The sequence below is a fragment of the Tenrec ecaudatus genome, chromosome 6 (genome assembly GCF_050624435.1).
Source record: "Tenrec ecaudatus isolate mTenEca1 chromosome 6, mTenEca1.hap1, whole genome shotgun sequence".
NCBI lineage: Eukaryota > Metazoa > Chordata > Mammalia > Afrosoricida > Tenrecidae > Tenrec > Tenrec ecaudatus.
The window spans coordinates 131269228-131297218 of record NC_134535.1 but is presented as its reverse complement, the minus strand read 5'-3'; the positions used below and the strand labels follow the sequence as shown (position 1 = coordinate 131297218).

Genomic DNA, 27991 nt, shown 5'->3' with positions numbered 1-27991 from the left:
TCCAGACATAATCAGTTACGGTGTTTCTCACTGGGAGCCATTTGCTGGCTGGCCGCCATCGCTCAGACAGGTTTGGTCTTTCAGCACACGGGAGCTTCCGGCACTGCAGCACAGCACACTGATAACCAGCTGGGGGAAGTGGAGAATTTAGAGGAGTTTGCATACAGCCCTGCCCCACGAGGTATCACAATCAAGTGTCGAATAATCAGGAATAAAAATAGAATGGAACGCCGTCTCTTCCCCACGTATTATATGTTCTTGGAAAAAGATAAAAATCAAAAGGTAAGAGAATCAAGTCTCCGGCAGATCTTGAGGTAGAAGGGAAGAATGTTGTGTGAATAGACTACTGATGGGGCCTTGTTTAAGAAAATCGCCCTGCTGTTAAGCCACGTCATCTGGAAGTAGATTGGATCTACTAATTCCCAGATAATTGTGTTCTTAGTGTTTTCAAGGAGCTCATAGTTCTTAATAGGCAAGAACCTACCCTACCTCTGCCCCCAAATCATGTTATCTAAAATGGAAGAGAATGTTTGCATGTGTGCGCGTCATTGTATATTTTAATTTTATATGACATCATAGAGGAACACATTTAAGGAGCTAGAAGACATTAGAAATCTAGAAAAATATTCAAGTTAAATGTCTTATTTCTTACTCTAGAAATTATAATTCTTTCTATATAAGTTTGAGGCCATTAATACTTGCTAATGAACAACTACTTTTGTGTGTAAATGGTTAACTTACAGCCTAGAAATGATAAAATGATAATAGATACCATTGTTTTTATAGCCACTGTTTATTATTTACTAATTATCATACATACACTATTATATATATATATTAAAAATCTTTATAATGACCTTGCAAGGTAAAATTTATTTTTTTGAAATAAAATTTTATTGTGTTTTTGATAAAAGCATATGCAGCAAAATTAGTTTGCCTTTTAGTAATAATGTTTTTAAATCATTTTATTGGGGCTCATACAACTCTTATCACAATCCATACATACATCAGTTGTGTAAAGCACATTTGCACATTTGTTGTCTTCAACATTCTCTTCACTTAAGCCCTTGGCATCAGCTCCTCATTCCCCCCAACTTTTAATGATATGCACCCACATTGTTTTCACAGGTGTCAGGATTCTCTTTACTTCCATTGATTGAGCTTCTCTTTGCCTCCTTGGCCTTCTCGTTTTCACGTTTGGCTAAACGTCGGCTGCTAGGGCGACGGTTTTCAGGATGCGCGTTACTCATGGGTGACGCTGTGTATCTTACAAACCAATCTATTATGTGGCTGAAGATGACCACCAGAGATAGCTTTGTTTCCAGTTCCAAGTTTATCTTCCAGTGATCGTCCTGGGGTTTCTTGTAGTCTCTATAATAGCTCAGTAAGTCTGGCTTTTTTAGGAATTTTCATTTCATTCTACATTTTACTGCCATTCTATTCGGGACTGTCTATTATCTCGTGGTCAGAATGGTCGGTGGTGGTAGCTGTGCACCATTACTTCCTCTGGCCTTGGGTTAGAAGAGGCCGTGCTTCATGTGAGTTTCTGAGTCCAGTGGACAAGTTTCTTCTCTGAACAAAGTAGGAGTTCTTATCCCACTTTATGGAAGAGGATAACTTATCACATGGAGTGATATAGCCAGATTCAGGACCACTTAGTTTTGATTCTAAGCTCTTTGGCCGTCTCTGCTCCCCTGATTCTCTATGACTGATCGTCTAAGCTCAGTGGGGCTTAAGGAAGGGTACATAATTGACAGTATTCATATCACCGAGATCACGGGGATTTAAAGCAGCAACAAAATATAACAGGCATACTAGGACAGTGACAGCAGAGGCTAGGGGGCTAGGAGCCAGTGTCGTCTAGAGTTGGGATTCTTACACATGGCATTGGGGGAGGCCTCTTAGAAGTCATGGTTTGGGGATAAACGCGTAAGCAACTAGGTAAGAGAAGGAAGTTCGTGCCTTCCAAGCAGCCGTCTAGGAAGGGGACAGACAGTGAATTCAGGAAGCAGGATGAGCGTTAGAAGGGGGAGACACAAAGACCAGCTACTTAGTGGTTGTTAGGCTTTGCTAAGCACTTGAAGAGTGACTGGGTAAGACAAAGCTGGGGCTTCTCTTGCCTCAATTTTTCACAGACACTTTTGCTTTTTCTAGAGATTTCTTCTTGCAGCAAGAAAGCGGAAAAAGAGCAAAACATCCAATTACCTCATCTCCACTGATCCTCTAGACTTATCTCGTGCAGGGGAAAATTACATTGGCAAACTCAGGTAAGAGTGGCCTGTGTCAGTCCTCCCGTTTGCTCTGATGCTTCTGTATCTCTCTTCAGAGTGGGTCTGACTGCAGAAGCTTTATCTGTACAGAAGGAGGCTAGTTCAAGGAGCCAACTAACCTAGCCATCCAGGCCTGTCTATGCTCATAGCAAAAACCCTGTTTAAAGAGAATGAAAAATAAAACAGTGATAAATGAAACTCATGAATTCATATCTCAGCAAATCAAATTCAGTGTGTACTAAAAATAATTTTAAAAAATCAATCCAGAATTCAAGGATCACTAACACTAGGAAACCTATTACTACGTGGTAGGTGTTGGGGATCGTTTGATAGCTTCTAGAGTCATAGCAACACACAGACCACCACAGTGCAGCACACTGACAGACAGGTATGGTTGCTGACCATAGCTGGAGAAAAAGAGAATCAAGAGAACTGATCTCATTGAAAGGCTGTTACCACACATTTAGAGAGGCCCATGAAGCAATTGTCTCTCCTGATCTGCGGTGAGTCTTCCATAATTCTCTTCTCAGACTTCCCGTCCCCCGTCTCCTTCCTCTCAGCTCGCTCCTAGATGATGGCCATGCTTTTGATCACCTCGAGCAGCAGGAATAGTCACAAAGGAACTCCCTTCATTTCTGCCGCTCGCCTACCTGCATCCAGGTGGATATGCTTTGCCTTCCTACTGTCACAGCGATACAATAGACTTGCTACTCCTCTGTCGGGCCACACCTTTACCTTAAGCACTGGATTCTGCTCGCTCGGCCTAATTCAAGGCCTTTGTGCCTCTCCAGCATGTCGCTTTGCCCTTTTGAAGAACTGGATTGATTCACAAATATAGAGTACCTCACATTGACAAAACAAACAAACAAGCAAACAATCCTCCTTTGATCCCACTTCTTCTTCTCCCGTGACACAGTCATCATTTCATCTTCATCGTAAATCCTGAGAAGATACCTATACTGCCCATCCGCCCCTTCCTCAACCTGGATTTTTAACTTTCGAGTTAGAAATAATTTTGAACTTGGGAAAAAAGTTACACAGTACAGAGTTCCTTTCAGCCAGTTTCCCAAATGTGAACATCCTTCCCACCTGCGGCACTAGGAGGCCCTGATGGCACAGTGGTTAAGCACTCAGCTTCGGTGGTGGGCCACCCCACCAATGGCTCTGCAGGAGCAGGGACCCGGCGACCTGCTCCCACAGGATGACGGTTTTGGAAACCCCGGGGGTGGTCTCTGTCATACATGGTGCTAGGCGCTGAACTCAGTCCAGCAGCACACAACTACCACCTTCATGCAGTGATCGAAACGAGGACATTCCCATTGAGGCACTAATCATGTCGTATTCCGCTTTCCCGATTTGCCCCACTCATGATCTTGTTTCTGGCCAGAGAGCAGCCAGTCCAGGAGGCTACTTGCAACTGGTCTTGTCTCCCTCCTTCAGCGTGGGCAGTTCCCAAGGGATTTTTGTTGTTTAGGTTCACTGTGGTTTTGCCTGTCATGACTTTAACACTTTGGAAGGGTGTGGCCCATTAGTTGTAGATTGTCCCTCAGTGTGGGTTTGGCTGATGCTTCCTCGTGACCCCTGAGGGCGTAGTGGCTATGTGTTGGGCAGTTCCACATCACCATCCATCCACTCCTCAGGAGAAAGACACAGCTTTCTTTCTACGCCTGTAAACAGTTACAGTCTCAGAAACCCACAGGGGCAGGTCTACCCTGTCCTATGGGGTCACTGTGAGTTGGTCCCAATCCTTTTTGTTTTTTTTTAAAGTTAGATTTATTTATTGATTGATCACTTTATTAGGGGCTCATACAACTCTTATCACAAGCTATACAAACATCAATTGTGTCAAGCACATTTGTACATTCATTGCCCTCATTAGTCTCAAAACATTTGCTCTCCATCTAAGCCCCTGGCATCAGCTCCTCATTTATTCCCTTCCCTCCCTCCTGCCCCCTCCCTCATGAATCCTTGGTAATTTACAAATTATTATTTGTCATATCTTGCACTGTCCCAACGTCTCCCTTCACCCACTTTTCTGTTTTCTGCCCCCCAGGGAGGAGGTTATATTTAGATCCTTGTAATCGGTTCCCCTTTTCCACCCCACCCTCCCAGTATCGCCACTCTCACCACTGGTCCTGAAGGGATCATTTGCCCTGGCTTCCCTGTGTTTCTAGTTCCCATCTGTACCAGTGTACATCCTCTGGTCTAGTCAGACTTGTAGAATTGGGATCATGGTAGTAGGTGGGGAGGAAGCATTTCAGAACTAGAGGAAAGTTGTATGTTTCATCGTTGCTACATCGCACCCTGACTGGCTCGTTTCCTCCCCAAGACCCTTCTGTAAGGGGATGTCCAGTGGCCTACAAATGAGCTTTGGGTCTCCACTCTGCACTCCCACCCCTCAATCACTATGGTAAGATTATTTGTTCAGATGATGCCTGATACCTGATCCCTTCAACACCTCGCGATCACACAGGCTGGTGGGCTTCTTCCATAGGGGCTTTGTTGCTTCTGAGCTAGATGGCCGCTTGTTTATCTTCGAGCCTTTAAAACCCCAGGTGCTATATCTTTTGATAGCCGGGCACCATCAGCTTTCTTCACCACATTTGCTTATGCACCCACGAGTTGGCCTCCATTCGATGGCAGTTTCCCCCCACATGATTGAATTCACGTGATGGTTTTTGGCAGGAATACCACCCATGTGACCTTGTCCCCTTCTCAGAGCTTCATGTCAAGAGGTCCTTGGTATTGCCATGTCTCATTACTGGAACCTAGACACCTTCGTTCAAGGTGACGTTCCTGGTGGTCATAACCACCTTCAGTCAGATTTCTTCCCCAGCACCCAGCTGAAACCCCCTGTCACCGACCCCAGCAGACGTTAGAGGTCTAAGTCCAGCGGTTCGTCGTCACGGCCCTCACTTGACTTGACCTTCAGTGGAAGGGTTTTCTTTGCTATTGCAGTGGCTTTATTGCCATCTTATCTTCTTGCTTCTGGCAAGCTGTTGTGTGAGCTCTCTAGGATCTTCTTCCTGACTGCTAAGTGGTGTTGTGTTCCAAGGACCTTCCTCAGACCCCTTCGTCTCCCTCTGTCCTTCCTCCTGTACAGTGATTTTATCCACCACGCAGTACTCACCACCATCACCTGTTTCTCAGTAATCTCCAAGTTTACATATTCAACCCTGAATGCTCCCCCGAGCTTGAATGTCATTTGTCCATCCTACTTACCATCGCCATCTGGATGCTAATGGCGTTTTCAAGCCTGCCTTGTCTAGAAGGAACTCTGGTGGCGCAATGGTAGTGCATTGGGCTGCTAGCTGAAAGGTCTGCAGTGCGATACCACCAGCCCCTCTTGTGGAGAAAGACGAGACTCTGAGGTGCTCCTGGAAGAGGCAGAGTTTCAGAACCCCCCCGAGGCAACCCTGCCTTGCTATGAGCCAACATTCACTCGACGGCTGTGAGTTTTGGTTTGTTTGTTTTTTTCTTGCCTAAGAGATCATTCCTATTGACTTCCCTCCCCAAAGCCATTCCGCCCGTCGTCTTCATCTCGGTGAATGGTAGCACCTTTCACCATTTGTTCAATCCTTAGCTTTGCGTCTCCTCTCTCTCCTGTCATAGCTGTTGTCCACTCTACCTTCTCAGTCATCAGAAGTCAGACTACCTCTCTGCCTTCCCTGTCTTTTTAACTCTTCTCTCCACTCCCACACTTGCCTTGGGGTCTATTTGTTCCGTACATCAACCGATGGACTTTTTAATGTATAAATCACATTAACATCACACTCCGACATGTGCACGCACAAAGCCCTCTGACGCCTGCCTCTCCATTGCACTTAAAAAGTCCAGAGGCTCCTCCCTAGGGTCTATTGTGTCCTTAAGGGACCTATCTCCTGACTCCCTGATTTCATTTCCCCTCCAGCTCCCCTCGCTCTGCTCTAGCCATTCAGACTTCTGTATAATTCCCGCGTAGGCTAAGCTCAGTATTGCCTCGACTTGGGCTTACTGTGTCTCCTGCCTGGAATACACCTCCTCCACATTGTCCATGGCGCTCTCCTGTCCTCCAGACTGTGGCTCGTGTCATGTCCGAGGAGAGGGCCTCCCTGACCACACTCAAAACGGCACAGTACACCACTGTCTAGCCTTCTTGTCATTTCCCCTCAGACTTACCTTATGTTGTGTGTGTTCATTGTCTGGCTTTCTATATTCAAATAAAAATTCCAGGAGATGGGGGTCTGTGTCTCGTTCACCATTGTGTCCCTAAAATAATAACTGGCACATAGGAGGTGCTCAACAAACATTTCTTAAATGTATTGATAAATAAATTATAGTCCTTCCATTTGTGAAAATCATGCAACAGCTAAAAAAGGGGAACTAGCTCTATATATTGACCTGAAAATTGCTCATTTTACATTTAAGAAAACAAGTTGATAACAATCCTTTTTATAATGAGTCTTTATTGATAACGGTAATGTTTAAAGATGTCTTTGGGGCGGGATAAGGAGCAGTTAGTATTGATGACTGTCTAAGCCCACTTGGTGGATTGAGCAACAGAATTGCATGGGAATGGATATATTGGGTTGTGTAAGGCATGGTCCCCCAAAAAACACTATTATAGGAAAAAGAAATAAGGTTCCTGGGGGCTTAAGGGAAGGGGACAAAGGGGAGCCGATATCAAGGAGTTCAGGAAGAAAAAAATGTTTTGAAACGGCTGTGTTTGCTGTTGTATATATAATACACTGCAGCACTGCTTGATGTGATTGAAACATTAAGTGGGATGCTATCTGTAAGGGTAGCTCCCGATAAAATGATACATTAAAAACAAGAAAATATCTTACGTCCTTTCAGATCTTTGACAAAGTGGTAATGAACACGGAGACGTTGGAGACTAGGTGAACTCAACCTCCTCAATTCTGGAAGGTTAGTTACCTCCATAAGAAAGACATTGTAGCTCACCTGGGTACCCTTCTCTCCTGATTGTAGATCTAACCTCACCGGGAGCAAGTTCACAGTGTATGACCATGGAGTCAGCCCCACCAAGGCCCAGGGCCTCGTGGAAAAGGCCCACACCCGGCAGGAGCTGGCCGTCATCTGCTATGTAAGTGCCACCCTCAGAGCTCCCTCTGCTGGGGCTCAGGGTTCAGTGTTACCAAAGACGAGCTCATCGCCTTCCCTCCCAAGCTTGTTGCTGTGAGAGCCTTCTTTGCTGCTGCGGTCCCGTCCCTCCGTGGATGTGTCTGGTGGCTAGTGCACTGGCCACCCCGTGCTTCTCCTTATGTGGTGGTTCTCCTCCCCCTTCTTCCTCTGTGTGGAATCAGGCCTCCGTGACTTCTTAGTCGTTAGCCAGAGGTTACCGTAACTTAGAGACTGGCCCTCCAGTGGGCCTTGTCGTCCTGTGTCAGGTCTTTTCATGGACCCCACTGCTGACTGAGTAAAGCCCTAACGCTTTACTCCGTCTTTCCTTTCAGACTCCTCTAGTGGTCTCCCGCCCCCGCGTCATTCTAACCACACGAGCCCCACCCCATCCCTAGTGGCTTTGCTCCAGCCTCAGTGAGAGCCACCCCTCTCCTTAAGGCCTCTTGGGTTAATCAGGCCAACAGAGACTCACACCGTGGAACGACATCCCACGGCACTCTGCGCCTCTCATAACCTGACGGCTGTGATTGCGTATTGCAGGTGCGCTGGCTCTGCCAGACACTGTCGACGCGCGTGCACGGCTGTGTCCACACTCGCACAGGGCCACATGCACAGAGGCCCTGAAGGACCACCGAGCCAAAGAAGGCAAGAAAGAACGAGCCCAATTTCACCCCAGTTTCACCTTCCCTAAGTTGAAGTTACTCTAAATGTCCGAGAACAGTTTGACTTAACACCTTATAACATATCGCCTCTCTAGCCTCAGAAAAATATTGTAACGTGTACATTATATTTCCCCACATACATTTAGAGATAGAGTACTTAGTTAATGAGTACCTTTTTAATGTGCTTATTTATATAGTCTGCCAGGTTAATAGAAATTAGAGTTTTTTATCTTCTAGGGTTGGTGGCTCTGTCAACTAAGCATTGGATTGCTAAGCACAAGATCAGTCATTCAAACCCCCTGGCAGTCCTTGAGAGAAAGATGAGATTTGTCTGCTTCATAGCTTTTAAAAAAAAAAAAAAAAGACTCAGAAACCCTAAATACAGTCTCTATGAGTCAAAATTGACCCGATGGCAGTGAGCTTGGTGTTTGGTTTTAGTACAAGCCCTATTTAATGTAAGCTGTAGCTCTCATTTTAGCATATAGTAGCATCTTACCTTCCTTGAGAAATACCGTATGTGCTCGAGTATAAGCTGACCCGAATATCAGCCAAGGTACCTTATTTTTACCACAAAAATGGCATTAAAATGTGCTGAAAAATTCAGCTTATAGTCTAGTATATATGGTAATTATTTGTTGTTGGTGACAAAGTTGGACAGTTTGCTTACTAGGCCCCCAATAGCCCACTGCCGTGAAGTCGATTCTGACTGAGCAGAGTTACAGAGATTCTCAACCTGTGGTGTTGAGCAGCCAACAGTAGGCGCTCCGTCCCTCCCACAGCACCCAGGCCAGGGCACATATTGCTGACGAGTAAGAGTAAAGTTACAAGCTAATAGAGTCTGTTTTAAATCCAACTGTCCAAAATCAGGTTTAAAACCAGGCGTAGTATTACTTACCTATTTTTGACACTCTATCCCTCTTGGAGCGGCTTACCGCAAGGTCAGCAGTTTGAAACCACAGGCTACTCGGGAGAAAGATGAGGTTTTCTACTCCCGTGAAGACTTACAGTCTTGGAAACCCAAGGGCAGCTCTACTCTGGCACACAGGGTAGCCCTATTTCAACTTGGTGGTGAGTTTGTGTTTGTTTATCTGTCTTAGCCCCAGTAGTACCGCACAGTGTGACTTCCGGGGCTCCTGACAGTGTCAGCATCTCACATGCCCAGGAGAGTCTCCTGTTAGACAGGGGTTTCTTTCCTTTGAGTGTCCCACTTCTACTCCCCTTTCCTGTCTTCTAGGAAACAAATGTACTTGGGTTTAAAGGCCCTAGGAAAATGTCTGTGATTATTCCTGGGATGAATATGAGTCATGAACGGATACCTTTTCGGCCACGAAATGTAAGTAAGAACATATTGGTCAGCAAAAGAACTCTAAAAGATAAAAATGCCATACAGAAGCGATGGATTAAGAAGGCACGCCCGCCCAGCACGGCCAGCATCAGAGTATTCTAGTCTTGGCAGACCTCTCAGCTGCTGTGTGGACCGGAACACTCCCCTTAGTGGAACAAGTGGAGCAACATGTGGGCAGTCTTCTGATCCCAGACTGGCAGAAAGGAGAGTCAGGTCACAGCGGCATAGAAATTACATGAGCAGGACACATTCACATACCCCTCCAGACCTACGAGATCTTAGTAACATCAATTGTGAGGAGCTTGGTCCGCTGCCTCCTGGATGGGAGATCCGTAATACTGCAACAGGCAGAGTTTATTTAGTTGACCATAACAACAGAACAGCACAGTTTATAGATCCTCGGCTCTCTGCTAACTTGCATTTAGTTTCAAAGTAAGTTTTAAAAGCAACACACATTAAAATGTGAGTGTGAATTTAAAAAAAAAGAATGCACGCACATCTGTATCACACACCTATACACAGTTAACACTTGAACATATTTGATCAGCAAAGGGATGCTTGAAAACTAGACTACAACACAGAAGAGAACAGTTAGGGAAGGGGAAAAATATATATATATATATAAATACACATGAACACATACTACATACATATACGGTTAAAAGTTGAACAACGGAGCGGTTAGATGTACTGACCTCTCACACAGGAAAAAAAGAAATCTTACAACTTTTGACTTCCTAAAAAGGTGAATTACGTAATAGCCTATTGTTGACTGGAAGCGTTACCAGTAACAGTCAATTAACACAAATGTTGTGTGTTATATGTATCATATACTACACCCACATAAAGGCTGCGTTTTCAATACAAGATAAAAGGACACATCACCCACAGTGCAAGATTTCACGAACTTCCTTTTCTTTTGCAATGTCCCTCTGCTGGGTGCCGTCGCCTTGAAACGGCGGCCAGGCAGCGGCCGATCTCCATCTAGCGTGACCGTTGGGTGACTGTGACTTCTTTGTGATTCTTAGGAGTTCTTCCGACAACACTAGTGGCACTTTGTGTGACTCTCATGATGTTATTCAAGGTTGGTGGTGTTATTAAAATACGTGGAAATCTCGAGGTTGCTCTTTTACCGCAAGATGCAGTTTAGTAGAGGACGAATTGCTCATGCATCTGATTGGTGTCTCATACACGTTAGACACCGAGGATGAGCGGGCCTGTGCACTGGAAGTGCACCTTGTGCACGGGCCAGCTATGTGTGCATGTGCTCACGCTGTGTGTCTACATGTTGCTGGAACTCCAAGTTCCAGGATGGGCCATCATTTTCTTTAGGAGAGACCCATTCTTCCAGAAACTCAGAATAAGCCATTTCAGAGTAGTTGCTAACGTTGCTCTCTCAGAATTAGCTGGTCTAGAGAGAGAAATCCGGAGTATTACATAAGGATGAAAGAAATCTGGTTTAATTTGTGGCTTTCTTTGCTTTTGCTTTACCGTTTCTGAAAAGGAGAAAGCACACACACACACCAACACACACACACACACACACACTCCGTCTTCTCTGTCTCATAATTAAGACTGAATGAGTTCTTAACCAGGTTTTCCCTCCGAGCAGGACCATGAGAGCTTATTTTGCAAATGGGAAAACAAAATCATGGAGAACTTGATTGAACTGCACAACAAGGCCCCCGTGTGGAATGATGACATCCAGTCCTATGTCCTGAGCTTTCATGGCCGGGTCACACAGGCGTCCGTGAAGAACTTTCAGATTGTCCACGATAATGACCGTAAGCCACAGGAAGGGCTGGGCGGGAAGGAGAGCGACGTTCTGACACGAGAAATGAGCGTTTTCCACAGCGGAGAGGGGGCTGTTCTATCAGGGAGCTCATTATTTTAGAAAGGTTATTTCTTTGGAAAAACAAAAGGGCTGTTTTGGAAGGAAACCCTGAGCCACTGTTGAGGAAGGGAGGGGAGTGGGAGAGGTGTACCGTGGCAACTCAGAGAAGTGTCAGTGAGGCTGATCCGGGCAGCACACACACAGCCTCAAAGAAGACTCCCGGTAAGTGTAGCCCACGGAGCTTGCGCTGTTCTCAGTCGCTCCCCTTGACTTGTCCCTCGGTGCTCGGGGGCCTGACCGCCCCCCCCCCACACACACACACACTCTGGGCTGAGAAGGGTGCTCAGAGGGACTCTGCTCCTGATGAGCAGGCACGCCTTTCTAGCCTTCCCACCATCTCCAGCTTGCTTTGAGTTGGAAGAGTCCGGGTGTTCTACTGCTGTAACGAGTCACCGTCTGGGGCGCCACTGGCGGCAGTTTACCCAGCCTGTAAGGTCGCTCGAGTCAGAATCAACTCCCCGGCAGTGAATTAGTCTGTTCTGGTGGCCAAGTGGAGGATTCACTGGAGGATTCCCGTGGCTTAAATCGGCGTTTCCCTAGTCCAGCTACACGGCCTTCTAACGCCCGCACTCCTTTGTTTGCAGCTGACTACATAGTCATGCAGTTTGGACGTGTGTCGGAGGACGTATTTACGTTGGACTACAACTACCCACTGTGTGCCATCCAGGCCTTTGCCATTGGGCTTTCGAGCTGTGACAGCAAGCTGGCCTGCGAATGAGAGGAAGGAGCCGCGGGCACAGAACAGAAGTAGACAGTTCATCTCCCTCGTCCCAAGACATGCACACATGTCTCTGTGGTGAGATGCCCCAGAGTGTGTACACACACTCAGACTCCATTGGACTATTTAGGCTTGATCAGGAAGCACAGTGCGGCATGGTTGAGAGATCGTTGAAAGCTCATTGGTGGCTCTACAGGAGTCTGATCTCCTCTTGCTTCCCGGAGAAGAGCAATTCCCCACCTGGCCTTTATTCTCCAGGGCAGGGGTTGCACACAATTTACTTCGCAAAGGACAGACAGTAAATATTTTAGTCTGTCCAAGCCCTGTTGTCTCCAAACTACTCAGCTCTGTCTTTGTAGCATGACAGCAGCCATAGACAATTCATAGGTGAGTATGGGCTGTCTTCCAATGGCATTTTATCTACACAAATTGACAACAGGCCAGGTTTGGCCTGGGACCATAGTTTTGCCAACACCTGCTTCAGGTAAATCCGCATCAGCTGTGGGCTTGTAACCCTGTCACAGTAAATCTATAGTCCAGAGATGCTCCATGGAGAACGAGTATATTGGGAAGCAGCAGCTGTACAGGTGAGAGCTAAAGGGCAGTTTCTGCCTTGTTTGATGGTGATGGCTCCTGTGCACTTTCCGCCATCACCGTGGGGGAATGCCTTCAGTTGCCATCTGCAGTCCACACAGGTGACTTAGCGCTGCTATCCTACCCGAGTCCGCCACCGTACCCCAGCAGAACAGAGCTAGAAGTGCCCTTCCTGCTTGCAGCAAGTGTGGCATTTGTCTCCCAGAACCAGCCTGTGTCCCCTGGGGCTGGGAAGCACTGGTGCCACAGAACCCCTCCCCCTTCAGCAGGTTGGCTAGCACTGGTCTAGTGCAGTTACGGCTGAGGGTAATTTGACAGCGGGCTTCCTTTGCCACCCAGGAGTGCCTCCACAGCCACATGGGCCAGAGTACATGCCCTGTGGTGACTTGTCACGGTCAGGTCACCCGTGAAGGCAGAGGCTTTGGTAAGCACAAGTTGGGCAGAGCTGCTGCGGGCAGCTGGGCCTCACAGGTCTTAAGACTCCTGCTGAGCGGTCCAGATGATTAGCACCTCCGAGCGGCCCACGTGTGGGCGGCCAGACCAGAGCCTGCGCACGGAGCAGTTGCCAGCCTATGCCATGCACCAGTGGCTTCGCCACCATGTTTCCCACCTGTGCCGCCTGCTGCTGCTGCTGCTGCTGCTCAATCAAAAGTGCTGGGGTTCCAGGAGCAGGGACCAGGTGCTTTGTTGTGGCAAGACTGGTTTGATCTCAGGCATGCTCCCCATCAAGTGCCTCTTGGACAGAAGTGCGCTCAGACCCTTCCCAACTCCCTCCCACCATTCCACCAGACTGCGCAGCCAGCCACCCAGGTTGAAAGCAGACAGCTGCTCACCTCTCCACAAGCAGCGAGCAGAGGGTGGATGGACAGATGGACGATGGCAGCAGCGGCTGAGGGAAGTGGTGCTATGGCCCTGGGAGGGGATCTGATCCAGCGGGGGACCCCTGCACCATCTCCCTTGGAGGACACCAGGGGACTCCCCGTGTCTTTCAATCCAGTTTCCCCACACCCTTGAAACCCCCACGTGTCTTCCAGATTCCTGGGCATGCCACCCGAGTGCACGGTGATTGGTTTTACATAAATCATATTTATACCTTTTGTATGCTAAGAAATAAAAAATAATTTATATAAGAACGTGTTACCTACCACTCTTTACACAAAGGCGTGTTCCTCCGACTTCCGACTGTTCTGCTCTGTGAATTCCCGTCATCACCACTGCCCTTGGTTTTTGGCTGGACCTTAGGCGAGGCCTCAGTAAAGCACCTCTGGTTTCGTGGCACCACCTGCTGACCAAGAGTGCAAGACACACATCGAGTGCCGTGCGCAGATTGTGTGTGTCATCCTAGGAGGGTAACTGCAACACCTTGCCTACACTATCCCCACGGCGAGGTAATCTTTTTAATTAGCTTATTTGTAACAGTTTCACCAATGGAACAATGCACACATCATACATTTCACTGGTTCAGTCAGGATTGTGCAACCATGGCTACAATCAAAGACATTTCTTCTTCCTTGTACCGCTGACTTCCCATTTCCTGCCAGCCTCCCCCGTCCAGTCCCTTTGAATCTACTGACCCAGTGTGTCTCTGCGTTTACCTAATCTGGGCTTCATAAACAGAAAAGCACAAGATCAAGACCATGTAAGAAGGGGCCTAACGTCCACGGCACAAAGAAACTAAAACCTCAACATCAAAGAGGGAAAGGGGAAAGGACCAGGTCCTGAGAGCAGGAACTAAGGGGCCCTGCCATTTCTGAGGACCCTCCCACACGGGTTCTCCACCTTCCTGCTGCCGCGACCCTTTCAGACAGTTCCTCATGTGGTGACCCCCCCCAGCCAGAAAATTATTTTCATTGCTACTTCACTGTCATTTTGCTACTGTTAGGAATCAGGCAACCCCTGTGAAAGGGTCGTTTGGCCCCCGAAGGTGTTGAGACCCGCAGGTTGAGAACCACTGCTCCAATAGCCAAAACATCCAGAGGGTGACCACCTCTGGTCCAAAGGAACCACGGTGAGGAGGGCCCTGCGGAGAACTTGCCGTTTCCTGTGGGAAAGAAGTGGCGGTTACTGGTTCTGATGACCGCGTTCTCTGGGTTTGGATTTGCTGCACCTTTATAGTAAGACACCAACTGTTTACAAAATAGGGATGCTTAAGTTCATGTGTGAAACATGAGAAGTTCATGTGTGAAACCGACCTCCAAAAATTGGATCAAGCTCTGTTGAACTTTATAGCATACTGGTTGTTTGTAAATAATACACGAATGCTAAAAATAAAACTAAGATACTGAAGACTGGGCCAATTATGATTGACTGGGTCAAGAGGGGAATCACTGACAAGGTGCCACACTTAGACCTGACTGTGATTGGAGCAACCACCATGCAATGTACGCAGTCCACCCTAGAGGCCTCTCCATGCCCTGCTCACTGAATTTGGCAGGTCCCAGAGCAGTGACAGCCATGACCTGGGGTCGGCAAACTGGCTCTCGAGCCTGGGTGTGTACCCACTCTAAAGTAAAGCAAAATATTTAGCAGCTATTCAGAAAATGGTGACTCATTTGTAAAAATATACTTAGGCCCCTCGATCTTTAAATTGTTATGAGAGAGAAGGGATTGATTTTTCGTTTCAAAGGTTTGCTGACCCCTGGTCTAGAGTTTTGAACCCAATTGAAGTATTCCAGGTAAAATGTCCTGCCTCGGGTCCGAGGGACAGGAAGTGCTTGGTGGTAGCGTTTTCATGAGCTACCTTTTAAAACGGGACGGTGACTTCTGATGAACTTGTGGAGCTTAGAATCCCTTCCAGGGCAATCTGTGTTGAAGGGAAACCAGAACCGGGCACAACTGCATCCGAGTTCTATTCTCAGCCCTCTTCCCCCTCCCTCTCCTCACTGGGGGCCCCTATCGCCATTGCTTGCTCAAAGTAACAACCAAGACAAAGGGGAAAAAAGATAGCCCTGGTGTGAGGAGAAGCTACAAACATTCTGGAATGTCCCATGTGCTTCCTTAGTGACTGGTTTCCCTGCTCTGCCTGGTGTTTTGGTCCACTGGGTCCAGGCTGCTTTTTGTGCAGCGTCTGAAGTCTAGTGTGAGAAGTGATGGTCCGTTGTGGAGCAAGTCGAGGTGGAGGGGCCAAGTGGCGGTGGGATCTTGGCTGATCCATCAGCACCTTGTCAGACATTTAACAGAGTGGCCCTTGAGCCTCAGACATTTAACAGATAGCCGAACTCTAGGTTCCTAGGAGCCTGAATTACTCCAAAAGCAATGCTAGTTCACGGATCAGTTCGCTGCCCCTTGCCTTGGCCAGGAAAAGTTAGGAAGGACTGAGGAGAAAGGAGGTGTGGGGCAGAAGAGGCTTAGGAATCACATGGATCTTTTATAAAAGTCGAGTCTAACTGCAAACTCTAAGATGCCCGTGCATTCCTCCAGACCAATTAGATCCATCTAAGATAGAAATAGTGTCCTTAAAAAAATGCTTCCTGGTCACTTCTCTCCGAAGTGTAAGTAGCCCTTGCGCTTCCGTGCCACGTGGAGGGGTCAGCCCACCCCATTGGACACAGAGTTCCACATAAAACTGCCTACTGAGATGTGCCCCGGATGAAACTCAGTGGCCAGGGTAGAACAATATAACGTCACCAGCAGGATTTGACAGAAGTTAGTCTGGAGGAGGCAGCCACCTGAACTCGACCAAGCTCAGGACAGGGGCAGCCATGACAGTCATTGATTGCTCCAGAGTCCCACAGGAAAGCCTGCACCCTGACTTTAAACAAGACGTTTCCAACCAGCCAGTAATGTCAGGAAACGGCTACTTTGCACGCATGATGTCCTTCGCCAGGCACCAGGCCCCACTGAGAACATGTCCAAAGGACACGAGATGATGAAGTCTTGCTATCCTTGCTTCGAAGGAACATTGTATTTATTACACAGCAGATGTGTTCTTTGGTGAATCCATGATTTAGTATTTTTCTTCAACGCCGTAGTTCAATTACATCAATTCTTCATCAGTCTTCATTCGTTGTCCGCGTTTTACATGCGGAGGAGGTGATTTAAAAGAGCCTGGCTTGGGGCAGGCACAGTGTAGTTCTCAAATTTCAACCCAACTTTCCTATGAATTAGGCCACCGTCGTTGAGATTCTGACAGAGCTATTGGCTAGTGAAATCCTGACAGCATGTCAGCAGTAAATTGTATAAGCCAATTGGAAATATGCTGCTTCCCCTCTGCACTTTTGTCAATAAAAGCGAGTCGCTACTGATGCTCAGTGAAGTACATGTGGTTCAATACTACAGATATTCAGATCTTCAGCAGGAATAAGCCTCATCAAATCTAAATAATGCTTCCTTATTTTTTTTTGCCTTTGGCACCATGTATGTATGTTTCCCTAGATCACATAGGAGAAATTTTAAATAATCATCTGGTTCAAAATAATTTTATTAAGAGTACATTTAAAGCCTCTCTCGAGGTATGCCCTTACCCTGTTCCCTGACTCTACCTTACTCCTCTAGTTAGCCACTTCTAATATTCCCAGTGGTTGTAAAATGCAAACAGAAATATTTGTGAGTCCCCATCCTTTGTGCCCAAAGGGCAATGCACACCAAGCACAGTTGGCTCTCTGGAGATGGCCCCATATCAGTAAATAGGGTCTTTGCTCACACTTGTTTATGTTGCACGGATTCCCACGGTGGGAAGTACCAGTGTTTGCTTTTTATCAACCCTTCCCCCCCCCCTTTGACGATGTACCGTCATATTTTATACGAATTTTCCACACGTGCACACGCAGCATGCTTTGAGGGTAACAGTTCTTCGGGGACCTATGCTGCTTTTCATCCCCTGCCGTCTCTCTGTGTGCCCCACGCCGGCTCCCACACGTCACACCTTTACACTAGAGGTCTTCCACAATTCCTAAACCCTTTCCGTCACTGGGCAAAGGTGTCCTAACTACCTCTCTGGGCATCTTTGGATGGACTGCAGCTGTCCTGTTCCAATACAGTGGCCACCAGTCACATTGGACTGATAAAATGTAGTGAAAACGTAGTTCCTTAGTCAGATTAGCTACATTTCAGGTGTCAATAGGCAGGTGTCCAGCATAGAGAGCCTTTCACCACCCTAGGAAGTTCTGTGGGACAGCACTGGTCCACAGGAATCTCGGTATTAGGTGTCCAAAACTTCTTACCCATTTTCCTCCTCGTACTGGTAAATTACTTAATTTGTCTACCTCCTCTGACCAGACGATTACTATTGTGCGGGGCAGGGATTTTTTTCTGTTTATCATTAGTGCCGACCCAGCTCAGTGTCAAGGACTTCATGCATGTTCAATACATTGGAAATGAGAGGAGAGATGACAACTGAACCACCCAAGAACGCCCAAGGTCAACATTCGCACGTGGACAAGCTGTTCGACTTCCTAGTGAGGGCTCCCTGTGTGATGTACAGTAAAACTCATTTTCAGAGATTGCAGAGTTCCTGAAGGTTTTAACCGACCATGGCCGGAAGAAGGTTTATGCAGGACGATCCTGGAGATCTCATGGGGAGCTTGGACAAGCCCTCCACTTGCGAACTGTAGGCTTAGGAAAACCATCATTTTGTTTCAGTCTGTGCAGACGGTCTGTCCCCAGAGAGAGGACTTGGACCCTGGAGCCTCCTCCCTTCCCAGTTTTCTTTGACTCCCTATAGGACTGATATGCTTATCAAGTTTGCCAATGATTACTTCATTCTGTGGGTAAGGGCAGAAAACAAGACGCAGACAACCCTGACAGAGGTCTTTTGTGTCCATCAAACCCAAGATAAGGTTCAGTTGGTAGAGTGAAGGGCTCTCTTCAGAAAAAAAATCAACAACAGAAATACAGATTAGGGTCATTGAAAAGAAAAACCCTGGGCCTCAGTTGGCCTCAGGCAGAACGTGAGTCAGCCACACAGGACTCCTTGAAGGTGCTGGCAGAAGGGTGGTGGTGTGGAGCATGTTGAGAGCTTTGTATTCGACCTAACAGGAAATAATCTTTCCTGGACTCCGCCTTTGTAAATTTCTTTGTAGGCTACTCAATCCAGTTGTGAATGAATTTTTGGGGTTTTTTTTTTTGTTGTTATTTTCAGAGACGTAGAGGAATTAAGGAACAATTATAGTCACATATTATAAAGGATTGTTTAGTACAAATTGGTGGATCCTTTGGGAGGTGGGCTGGTGGCCCCCTTCAAGACCAGCAGTCCCTGAACGCATGCCCTGCAGAACACTTCCTGCTCAGGTGGTGGAAGAACAAATGTTTGATGCCTGGCACAGTATGGATGGAGGTTGAAGAGGCTGTGCTGAGAGAAAAAGTCAATTGCAAATACTCCTACAACGTCACTTAGAGAGAAAAGGCAGATGGTCAGAGACCAAAGGTTTTTAGTGGCTGCAAGAGGCAGGAGGAAAAGGAAAGGAGGAGGGAGCAGGGACCACGGGGGAGCCATCACATGGATGACAGGTCAGACTGCACAGCAAATTACTGTAATTGCTGCCAAGCTTTATACCTATAGATCATAGAATTTGGCAAAAATGGTGTGATAAGTAGATGATGTACAACAATGACCCAAACAAACAAACAAAAAAAAACAGCTACTGAGGCTGAGTATGACATACAACCAAAGACGTCATGGAGGTCCAGGGTTATGTTTTCCGGGGACACCCAGTTTCCTGGCCTCGTGGCAGGCTGACTGTGGAACTTCTGCCCTCCCTTCTAGTTCAGATGGGTAGTGCATGGGGTCTGAAAAGCATGCAGGTACAACTTCCATTTCAAGGTACGATTGGTCTCTGTGCCCCCCCCCCCAAGCAACCGAGGAAGGAGCATTAGGAGAGGAAGAGGACATGGAGGGGTGGCTGGTGGCCTCCACGACCAAGGGCCTCCTTTGCCCGGAGACCAGACACCCGAGGGGCCTGGCTACCCTTACTGAACATTGGGATCAAAGATTCTCCAGAAGAATCCGGATCAAAAGAGGGAAAGAAGCAGAAGAGAATTTCAAATTTCAAGGACGCTGGACTATCCGGGGTCATAGGGGCTCGATGAACTAAAACTCTTGCTATAGTTAGTTTAGATATCCTTCAGAACGGAAACAAACAAACGCCTTGGAACCTTAACTGCAAATAATAGTGTGTCTTACCTCATAAAACAAATGACTGCCCTGAGCACCATGCTACTGTAAGACTTAGCTACATGGGCTCAAATGCCAAAGAGTAGAAAGGAAGCTGAGGGGGCGGTAAGTTTGTGTTAATGGAGGAGAAAACATCATAAAGTGTAATTAGTACCACTGAGTTGTCCATGCAGACTCAGTTGAATTGGTGATATCTTCAACAACCACATCAACATTGAAAAGAAGAAGCCTAATGGAGCACAATTCTATGACATGCACCAGGTCTCCATGAGCCTGGACAAACTGGACAGGATTAACTCATTAATGTGTTTGTTATAGAAAGTAACGAGAAGAGTGAATAAATAAGTCCCTTTTATCTTCAATCTCTCATATTTAAAAAAAATTAATCATCCTGTACACATACACTGCTTAGAACCCGCTTTCTCCTTACATCACCAAAGTTTTGTCTGGTTTATTAAAATATCTTATTAATAGCTGCGTACAGTCTCATCACATGCATGTGACTAGATTTACTTAAGAATCAGGGATAATTTGCTTCATTAGGATCATGTGGATTGGAAAAAGAAAATTTTTTTTAACATTTTATTAGGGGCTCATACAACTCTTATCACAATCCACACATATACATACATCAATTGTATAAAGCCCATCCACACATTCCCTGCCCCAATCATTCTCAAGGCATTTGCTCCCCACTTAAGCCCTTTGCATCAGGTCCTCTTTTTTTTGCTCCTCCCTCCCCTCTCCCCCCTCCCTCTTGAGCCCTTGATAATTTACAGATTGTTATTTTGTCATATCTTGCCCTATCCGGAGTCTCCCTTCCCCACCTTCTCTGCCGTCCATCTCCCAGGGAGGAGGTCACATGTGGGTCCTTGTAATCAGTTCCCCCTTTCCAATCCACTCACCCTCCACTCTCCCAGCATCGCCCTCACACCCCTGGTCCTGAAGGTATCGTCCACCCTGGATTCCCTGTGCCTCCAGCTCCCATATGCACCAGTGTACAACCTCTGCCCTATCCAGTCCTGCAAGGTAGAATTCAGATCATGGTAGTTGGGGGGAGGAAGCATCCAGTATCTGGGGGAAAGCTGTGTTCTTCATCAGTGCTACCTCACACCCTGACTGACCCATCTCCTCTCCTAAACCCCTCTATGAGGGGATCTCCAGTGGCCGACAAATGGGCCTTGGGTCTCCACTCTGCACTTCCCCCTTCATTCACTATGGTATATATATATTCTTTTTTTTGCATGATGCCTTATACCTGGTCCCTTTGGCACCTCGTGATCGCACTGGCCGGTGTGCTTCTTCCATGTGGGCTTTGTTGCTTCTGAGCTAGATGGCTGCTTGTTTATCTTCAAGCCTTTAAGACCCCAGACACTATCTCTTTTGATAGCCGGGCACCATCAGCTTTCTTCACCACATTTACTTGTTCACCCACTTTGGCTTCAGCAGTTGTGTCGGGAGGGTGAGCATCGTAGAGTGCCAATTTAATAAAAGAAAGTATTCATGCATTGAGGGAGTGCTTGAGTAGAGGCCCAAGGTCCTTCCACCACCTTAATACTAAACCTATAAATATAGACACATAGATCTATTTCCCCATCCTCATATATATATTTGCATGTACATGTCTTTGTCTAGACCTCCATAAATGCCCCTTGACTCCTAGCTCTCTCCTCCATCTCCCTTGACTTTCCTCCTGCCCCACTACCATGCTCCGTCCCCACCTGGGCTACAGCTATACCTCTTCTCTACACAACCTTACCCTTGATCATTCCCCACCAGGCCTGCCACTCCCCCCTCTCTACCATTTTGGGTCCCATGTTGTTCCCTTGTCCCTGTGTTTGTTAACACCACTTCCTTACCCCCCTACCTCCTCCCACCTCACGTCCCCCCGGAACTGCCAGTCCCATTGTTTTTCCTCCAGATAGGGAAAAACAAAATTTATCCAAAGAACCGAAGTAGGACCAACACCTAATATAAAAAATATTTTTTACTTTGACTGAAATATAGCGAACACAAATACCCTTCCCACATCGAAACCAGGCCCGACCACAGCCCTGCCTTCATCTTCCCGGTCCACCTTCCCCATGCTTGATTAAGGATCTTTTTGCAGGACAAGATAAAGGCTTACATCAGGAAACTTGAGGGGAGCCAAGTGGACCTCATCCAGCTTAATCCAAACAGATGAAATAGCTCCACCAACAGATTCCCTGCCGAGGGCCAAGTGTTATTCTTCGACACACACAGAAACCATGAGGAAAGGCAAACCCCCTGGGAAGGCCAGGGGTGTGCACGTCTCTCGGTCCAACTCCCGGTGGCCTCGTGTCCAGAAGAGAACTGCTCCGAAGGTCACCAACACTTCACCAGGCTTGTGGGTTTGGGCCACCACCCTCCCATCCGGCCACTAGCCAACTGTGTTATCCAGCAACTCCGCAGAATGTGCCTCTCTGAGAACGTCCATTTATTCGGGAAGACCCAGCAACGTGGGAGCATGAGATCCCTGCGTGCAATGCCCTCTGGAAGCCAGTAAAGGTGTGGACCTGGACGTAGAAGTCCTGAAGACAAACCACTCCAACCTGCACTGTTTAAAAAGGAAAGTCAATGAATCATAACAGGGTCGATCAAAAAATGTTGTGATTAGGGTTCCGGTTCATACTTGCATGGTTTATTCTAAACAAAACCTGCTTCACAGCCACTCTGTGATCCGTAGATGGCTGCCAGGTACACTCGCTCGGCAATGAGTATACTTGTTATCATTAGGGTACCTTAAAATAAGATCTCTTTTTTTTAAGGGGGGGGGCTGGGGAAGCTGATACCAAGGGCTCAACAGAAAGTGGAGGTCTAGAAAGGAATGAGGGCAACATATGTACAAATGTGCTTGATACAATTGCTGTATGGCAAGGCGGCCGGCAGGCTGGTCCGATGATTAAAGAGCGAGAGACAAGCTGGAGAGGCTCACCGAGCCATTTATCTCTCCGCCCTTCAATTAATCCTACTTGTGTTTTTCAGCCAGGCTGGCACAATAAACCATCGCCGATTGTGATAAAAAGTTGTGAGAGCCACAGTGAGGCAGTACTACGTGTACCTGACGGACACGCAGTGCAAGCGTGTGGGGACCCAGTGCTGGGTGTTTGGGGTCATTGGCTTCCTGGAAGCTATTGTTTGCATAAAATTTGGGCAAGATCTCTTCTCCAAGACCCAAATACTCTATGTTGTGCTTTGGCTTCTTTGTGTGGCCTTCACCACTTTCCTGTGCTTGTACGGCATGGTGTGGTACGCGGAGCACTGTGGCCACCGCGAGAAGACCTATTTGGAGTGTGAAGACGGCACCTGCAGCCCAGACATCTCCTGGCCTCACGGGAAGGCCACAAAAGGTTCTGAAGACAGCCCTCCCAAGCATTCAGGCAACAATGAAAGCCATTCTTCCAGAAGAAGGAACCGGCACTCCAAGTCGAAAGTCACCAATGGCGTTGGAAAGAAGTGAACGGCCTGGCTCTTCACGGATGCTCAGGAGAGTGCCTGGAACGGAGAAGGGCGCGGAACTGGTTCGGACCTCCCTGCTCAGAGGTCACAACATACCGAGCAAACAAGAAGAGGAGAGGGGACTTTACGGGCAGTAGCAGTCATGGTTTGAGCATGGACATCTTGTTTCCCACAGAGCTGGGCACCTCCGGGCCGGCCCACTAGGGCCCGGGGTCCTGTGCCAGGCTGGTGTCTCCTGCAGCTCCAGCACGCGGCATACGGGCACCGGGTGCCGCAGGGTATACACGAGGGGAAGAGCAGCCCTGCTGGGGCGGGCTGTGGATGGATCACCGATGCCTTTGCTCAGACAAGGCACTGGCTGTACCGTCGGTGGACTTGCTGCCCGTTTTCAGTTTCTGGACCTGCCTTTTCCACTTGAGTGATGTGTTTTGAAGTCCAGGCCACAATTCTGACCTACCTTGTTGTTTGTTGTTTAAGTTAGGATGCCTTCATCCCTTCGGAAGCCACTGGGGGACCTGAGAATTGGGGAAGTCCCCCTTCCCTCTTGCATTAAAAGGAGTGGGGGGTAGGGTTCCGGGTAACCGCTCAGCACCACCCCTGAACCCCATTTAAGCACCTTAGGCAGCATGGAGACAGGTTCACATGTGTCTGAGGAAAGGCTGCTAGCTGCTCGGGGTCCTGGGCTTCTGAGCCAAACCTTTGCCGCCCCACCCCGAATGTCTTATGTGCAAGACTGGCGCCCAGTGCCCAGAGTGAGCCCGCGATGGAGTGTGTGACCATGGCGGCCAACCCCACAGCCAGGTGCCTTGTCCATTCAGTTTGTTGGCCTCCCACCCCGCGCTGCTGGCCTTGTCTTCTGGTCCCGTGTGTGGTGCTGGTGAGTATGACCCTGTGCCCGTGCCACGCCCAAGAACACAACCCCGCAGCTCAGCACCCCCATGGGTCTCCGTTTTAAATAAACCAATTCCCACGAAAAAAAAAAAGTTGTGAGAGCCCCCAATAAAATGATATTTTAATAAATTTTTAAAAAAAAATCTCTTTGTGCCATGGGAGAAAAATGGTTTTGAGGTCAGAGCTAATATAAAAATCTTAACAAAACTCAAGTGGATATCTTCCCAAATCACTGAAGCTTTGCAACAAGTTTATGGAAATGCTGTCCCACGTAAAACACACCTGTTTTCAGATGGATTGAGTATTTCAAGAAAGGTTGGGAAGACCTCAGAGATTAATGCAAGGCCAAAAGGTCAGTTCAGAAGGTTACAGGGACTGTTTGGGGGACTCGTAAAAGGGAATCGCCCTAGATTTTCTCTAAGGGCACAAGGCGATCAGAGGCAGATTGTTAGGAAGACTTTTTTTTTCTTTTAATCATTTTATTGGGGGTTCATACAACTCTATCACAATCCATACATACATCGGTTTTATAAAGCACATTTGTACATTTGTTACCCTCATCATTCTCAAAACATTTGCTCTCCAAGTAAGTCCCTGGCATCAGCTCATTTTCCCCCCTCCAAGCTCCCTCCGTCCCTCATGAACCCTTGATAGTTTATAAATTATTATTTTGTCATATATTACACTGTCTGCTTTCTCTCTTCACCCACTTTTATGTTGTCTGTCCCACAGGAGGAGGTTATATGCAGATCCCTGTAATCGGTTCCCCCTTTCCACCTTATCCTCCCTCCACCCTCCCAGTATTGCCACTCTCACCACTGGTCCTGAAGGGATCATCCATCCTGGATTCCCTGTATTTCCAGTTCCTATTTGTACCAGTGTACATCCTCTGGTCTAGCCAGATTTGTAAGGTGGGATTGGGATCATGATAATGAGGGGGCGGGGAACATTTAGGAACTAGAGGAAAGTTGCATGTTTCATCATTGCTATACTGCACCCTGACAGGCTCGTTTCCTTCTGTAAGGGGATGTCCAGTTGCCTACAGATGGGCTTTGGGTCCCCACTCCGCACTCCCCATCATTCACAATGGTATGATTTTTTGTTCTTTGATGCCTGATACCTCATTCCTTTGACACCTCATGATCGCAAAGGCTGGTGTTCTTTTATATGGGCTTTTTTCTTCTGAGCTAGATGGCCACTTGTTTACCTTGAAGCCTTTAAGACCCCAAACGCTATATCTTTTGATAGCTAGGTGTCGGGAGAAGCCAGCCCCTAACACATCATTACAGGTCCAGTAGGCGCAATTGTACAGCGATAATAAGATCATAGTAAAGTTACAGAGAGCATGAGAGATAGAAGTATTGAGATAAATGGAGTCAGACACAATTCATGGTAGCTTGCTCACCTCAGCCCCGCTTGGTGGTCCACGTGGAGGGGGAGAGAGAGTTTAATGCTAGCCCAGGCTTTTTATATCCTCTGGGGACATGCAAGCCCCCTAATTACAGGTGAGGACATACATCACAGGAAGGGGCTGCGCTATAGGTAATACAGTAATGAGGGGGTGGTCTAGGGAAATATACGCAATAGGAAGAGGAGGGATTGGGGGTATACATGTGACAAGATGGGCGGATCCTAGGTACAGGATGACAGCCTAACCTTGGATGCCACAGATCAGTTTGGCCTGTTCCCTGGCTCAACTGATAGAGACCATTAATCCATTGTCTCTAGCAGCAGGGAGCAGGCCCACTCCTGTGGTGTCAGGAGACAGTAGTCTGGCAGGGACTGTCTCCAGGGGAGATACCTGTGAGCATCTGTCCTCCCCCACAGCTAGGTACCATCAGCTTTCTTCACCACATTTGCTTATGCACCCATTTGTCTTCAGTGATCCTATCGGGGAGGTAAGCACACAATGATATGATTTTTTATTCTTTGATGCCTGATAACTGATCCAAGATGTTTTAAGAAGAGAGAAAACTCCACTGGTGAGAAAAAGCCAGGAAAGTTGTGCTGAGAAATCTTCTCCATCATAACCGTGTACCTGCTGGTTCCTCGAGGGCAGCAAAGCTGTCCTATTAGGCTATTCACCCTATAGCCTGGATCTTACTCCTTTAGACTTTCTGTTACCCAAACTCCAAGAACATTGACAAGGAACATGCGTTTGGTCCCTTGAGGATTCCAAAATGGCAATTCTGCCGTGGTGGAAATTGAGGAATGCAGGATTCTTTGGAGGAAGGATTCCTCACTTTCCCACTGCCAACAAGTTTATTCCAATGCCCTGCGACTCTACACAGGGTTTTTCCAAGAAGATGAATCCTTATGGGAGCAAATGACCTCATCTTTCTCCCGTGGAGTGGTTGGTAGGTTTAAATTGCTGACCTTGTAGTTAGCAAGCAGCTCAACACCTCATCCACAGTAACGCCAGGGCTCCTTAGCACATCCCTAAATTAAGAAACCCACTTCCAACCCATGGTGACCTACGTAAGCAGGGCTCCAAGAAAGTCGATCTTGATGGTCGCAGAGAGCCTCCTCTGTGGCATCCCAGTGCTTAACCCACAGTGGCACCGGGGAATGGCTAGCGAGAGGGTAACACTGCCTTCAGACGGGTAGAGACCCGGTTGGAGGGCATGTTGAGAAATAATAACTTCACACGTTGATGTTTCTGCTTCATCCAGGGGGCTGTGTGGTTTTGTAGCAATCATTTTTGACTCACTCTTATGTCTGCGAAGACTATGGAGATGGGATGGCAAATGTTAGGTTACATATATATTTACCACAGGACGAAAGGAGTCAATCTTGAATGGGAGTGATAGCATAGTAAAGATTTGGAGGAGTAAAAAACATGTCTGGTTTCCCAGTGTTCTCTCAGCTGCTGTGCCAACTCTCATGTAAGCCTTGCTTTCCTCTCTCTCCTCTGGACTTCACCCTCCCTTACTGTCAATCTTTCTAACCTGGCTGCACTCATCTCCCAACTCAATCTGTCTGCCACTCTGGTTTTATTTGAATTTTTTGTCTTGGCTACTGGTACCATCCATTGTTCGGGGTCAAAGTGTCATGGTTTTTGTTCCACCTCTACTCTCACAACCAGTCGAGTCACCAATTCTTGATTTTGCTGCTGGACTATTTCATACAGCCTTCCTTCCTTCTTCAACCTCAGCCCCTCTGCTTGAATTTACAGCATCTCGATCTTCAATCCAACCCCATGGCTTTCTGATGGAGACACGGATGACAGCACACCTGTGCCGAACTTTGCACCAGCCAGTTTTTAACTGTATTTTCCATCTTCTTACAGCCCAGTTACACCAGTTCACAAGACCTCTCCCTGAACATCCCTTGCTTACAGGTCATTATACTTATCGGTTATAGGATGGGTTGCTAAGTACAAGGTTGGCAGTTCAAACCCACCAGTTGCTCCACCAACAAACGATGAGGCTTCTGCTCCTATAAAAAGTTACCACCAACCCCCACCAAAAAAAACCAAAAGAACCCAACCAAACTAAAACCGAACTCAACCTCACTGGCATGGAGTCAATTCTGACTACGTCAATCTTACAGGACAGGGTAGAACTGTCCTTGTGAATTTCCAAGACTGTAACTCTTTATGGGAGTAGAAAGCCTCATCTTCCTCCTGAGCAGCTGGTGTTTCCGAAATGCCGACCTTGTGGCTAGCCGTCCCACACGTAACCATTATGCCACCAGGGCTCGTCCCTATGCCGGCAGGGAAACCCACAGGGGCCGTTCTTCGCCGTCCTATAGGTTGCTATAGGGTCAGAATTGACTTGCCGGCATTGATAGTTTTTTCCATTCGACTTGAATGTGTTTCCCACACCCAACTTGCCCATCTCATGTGTTCCTCCGGAGCTGGATGAAAAGTTACCCCTGGAACTTGGTAACATTGTCTGTCT

General features: G+C 47.4%; 2 protein-coding genes across 2 annotated transcripts in view; both read left to right on the top strand.

The window, feature by feature from the left end:
* TULP3 (TUB like protein 3) overlaps positions 1 to 13728 on the top strand; it is a 69087-nt gene extending 55359 nt beyond the window's left edge. Inside the window, exons 6-11 of the mRNA XM_075552206.1 lie at positions 85 to 282; positions 2155 to 2267; positions 7242 to 7356; positions 9291 to 9389; positions 11014 to 11185; positions 11880 to 13728. Of these exons, the coding sequence (XP_075408321.1) occupies positions 85 to 282; positions 2155 to 2267; positions 7242 to 7356; positions 9291 to 9389; positions 11014 to 11185; positions 11880 to 12013 (831 nt within the window). The 3' untranslated portion in view covers positions 12014 to 13728. The remainder of the gene's footprint in view (positions 1 to 84; positions 283 to 2154; positions 2268 to 7241; positions 7357 to 9290; positions 9390 to 11013; positions 11186 to 11879) is intronic.
* A 9252-nt stretch (positions 13729 to 22980) lies between these two features.
* The window catches only part of TEAD4 (TEA domain transcription factor 4), an 87936-nt gene continuing 82925 nt past the window's right edge, over positions 22981 to 27991 (top strand). Inside the window, exon 1 of the mRNA XM_075553386.1 lies at positions 22981 to 23184. Coding sequence (XP_075409501.1) covers positions 22981 to 23184 — 204 coding nt within the window. The remainder of the gene's footprint in view (positions 23185 to 27991) is intronic.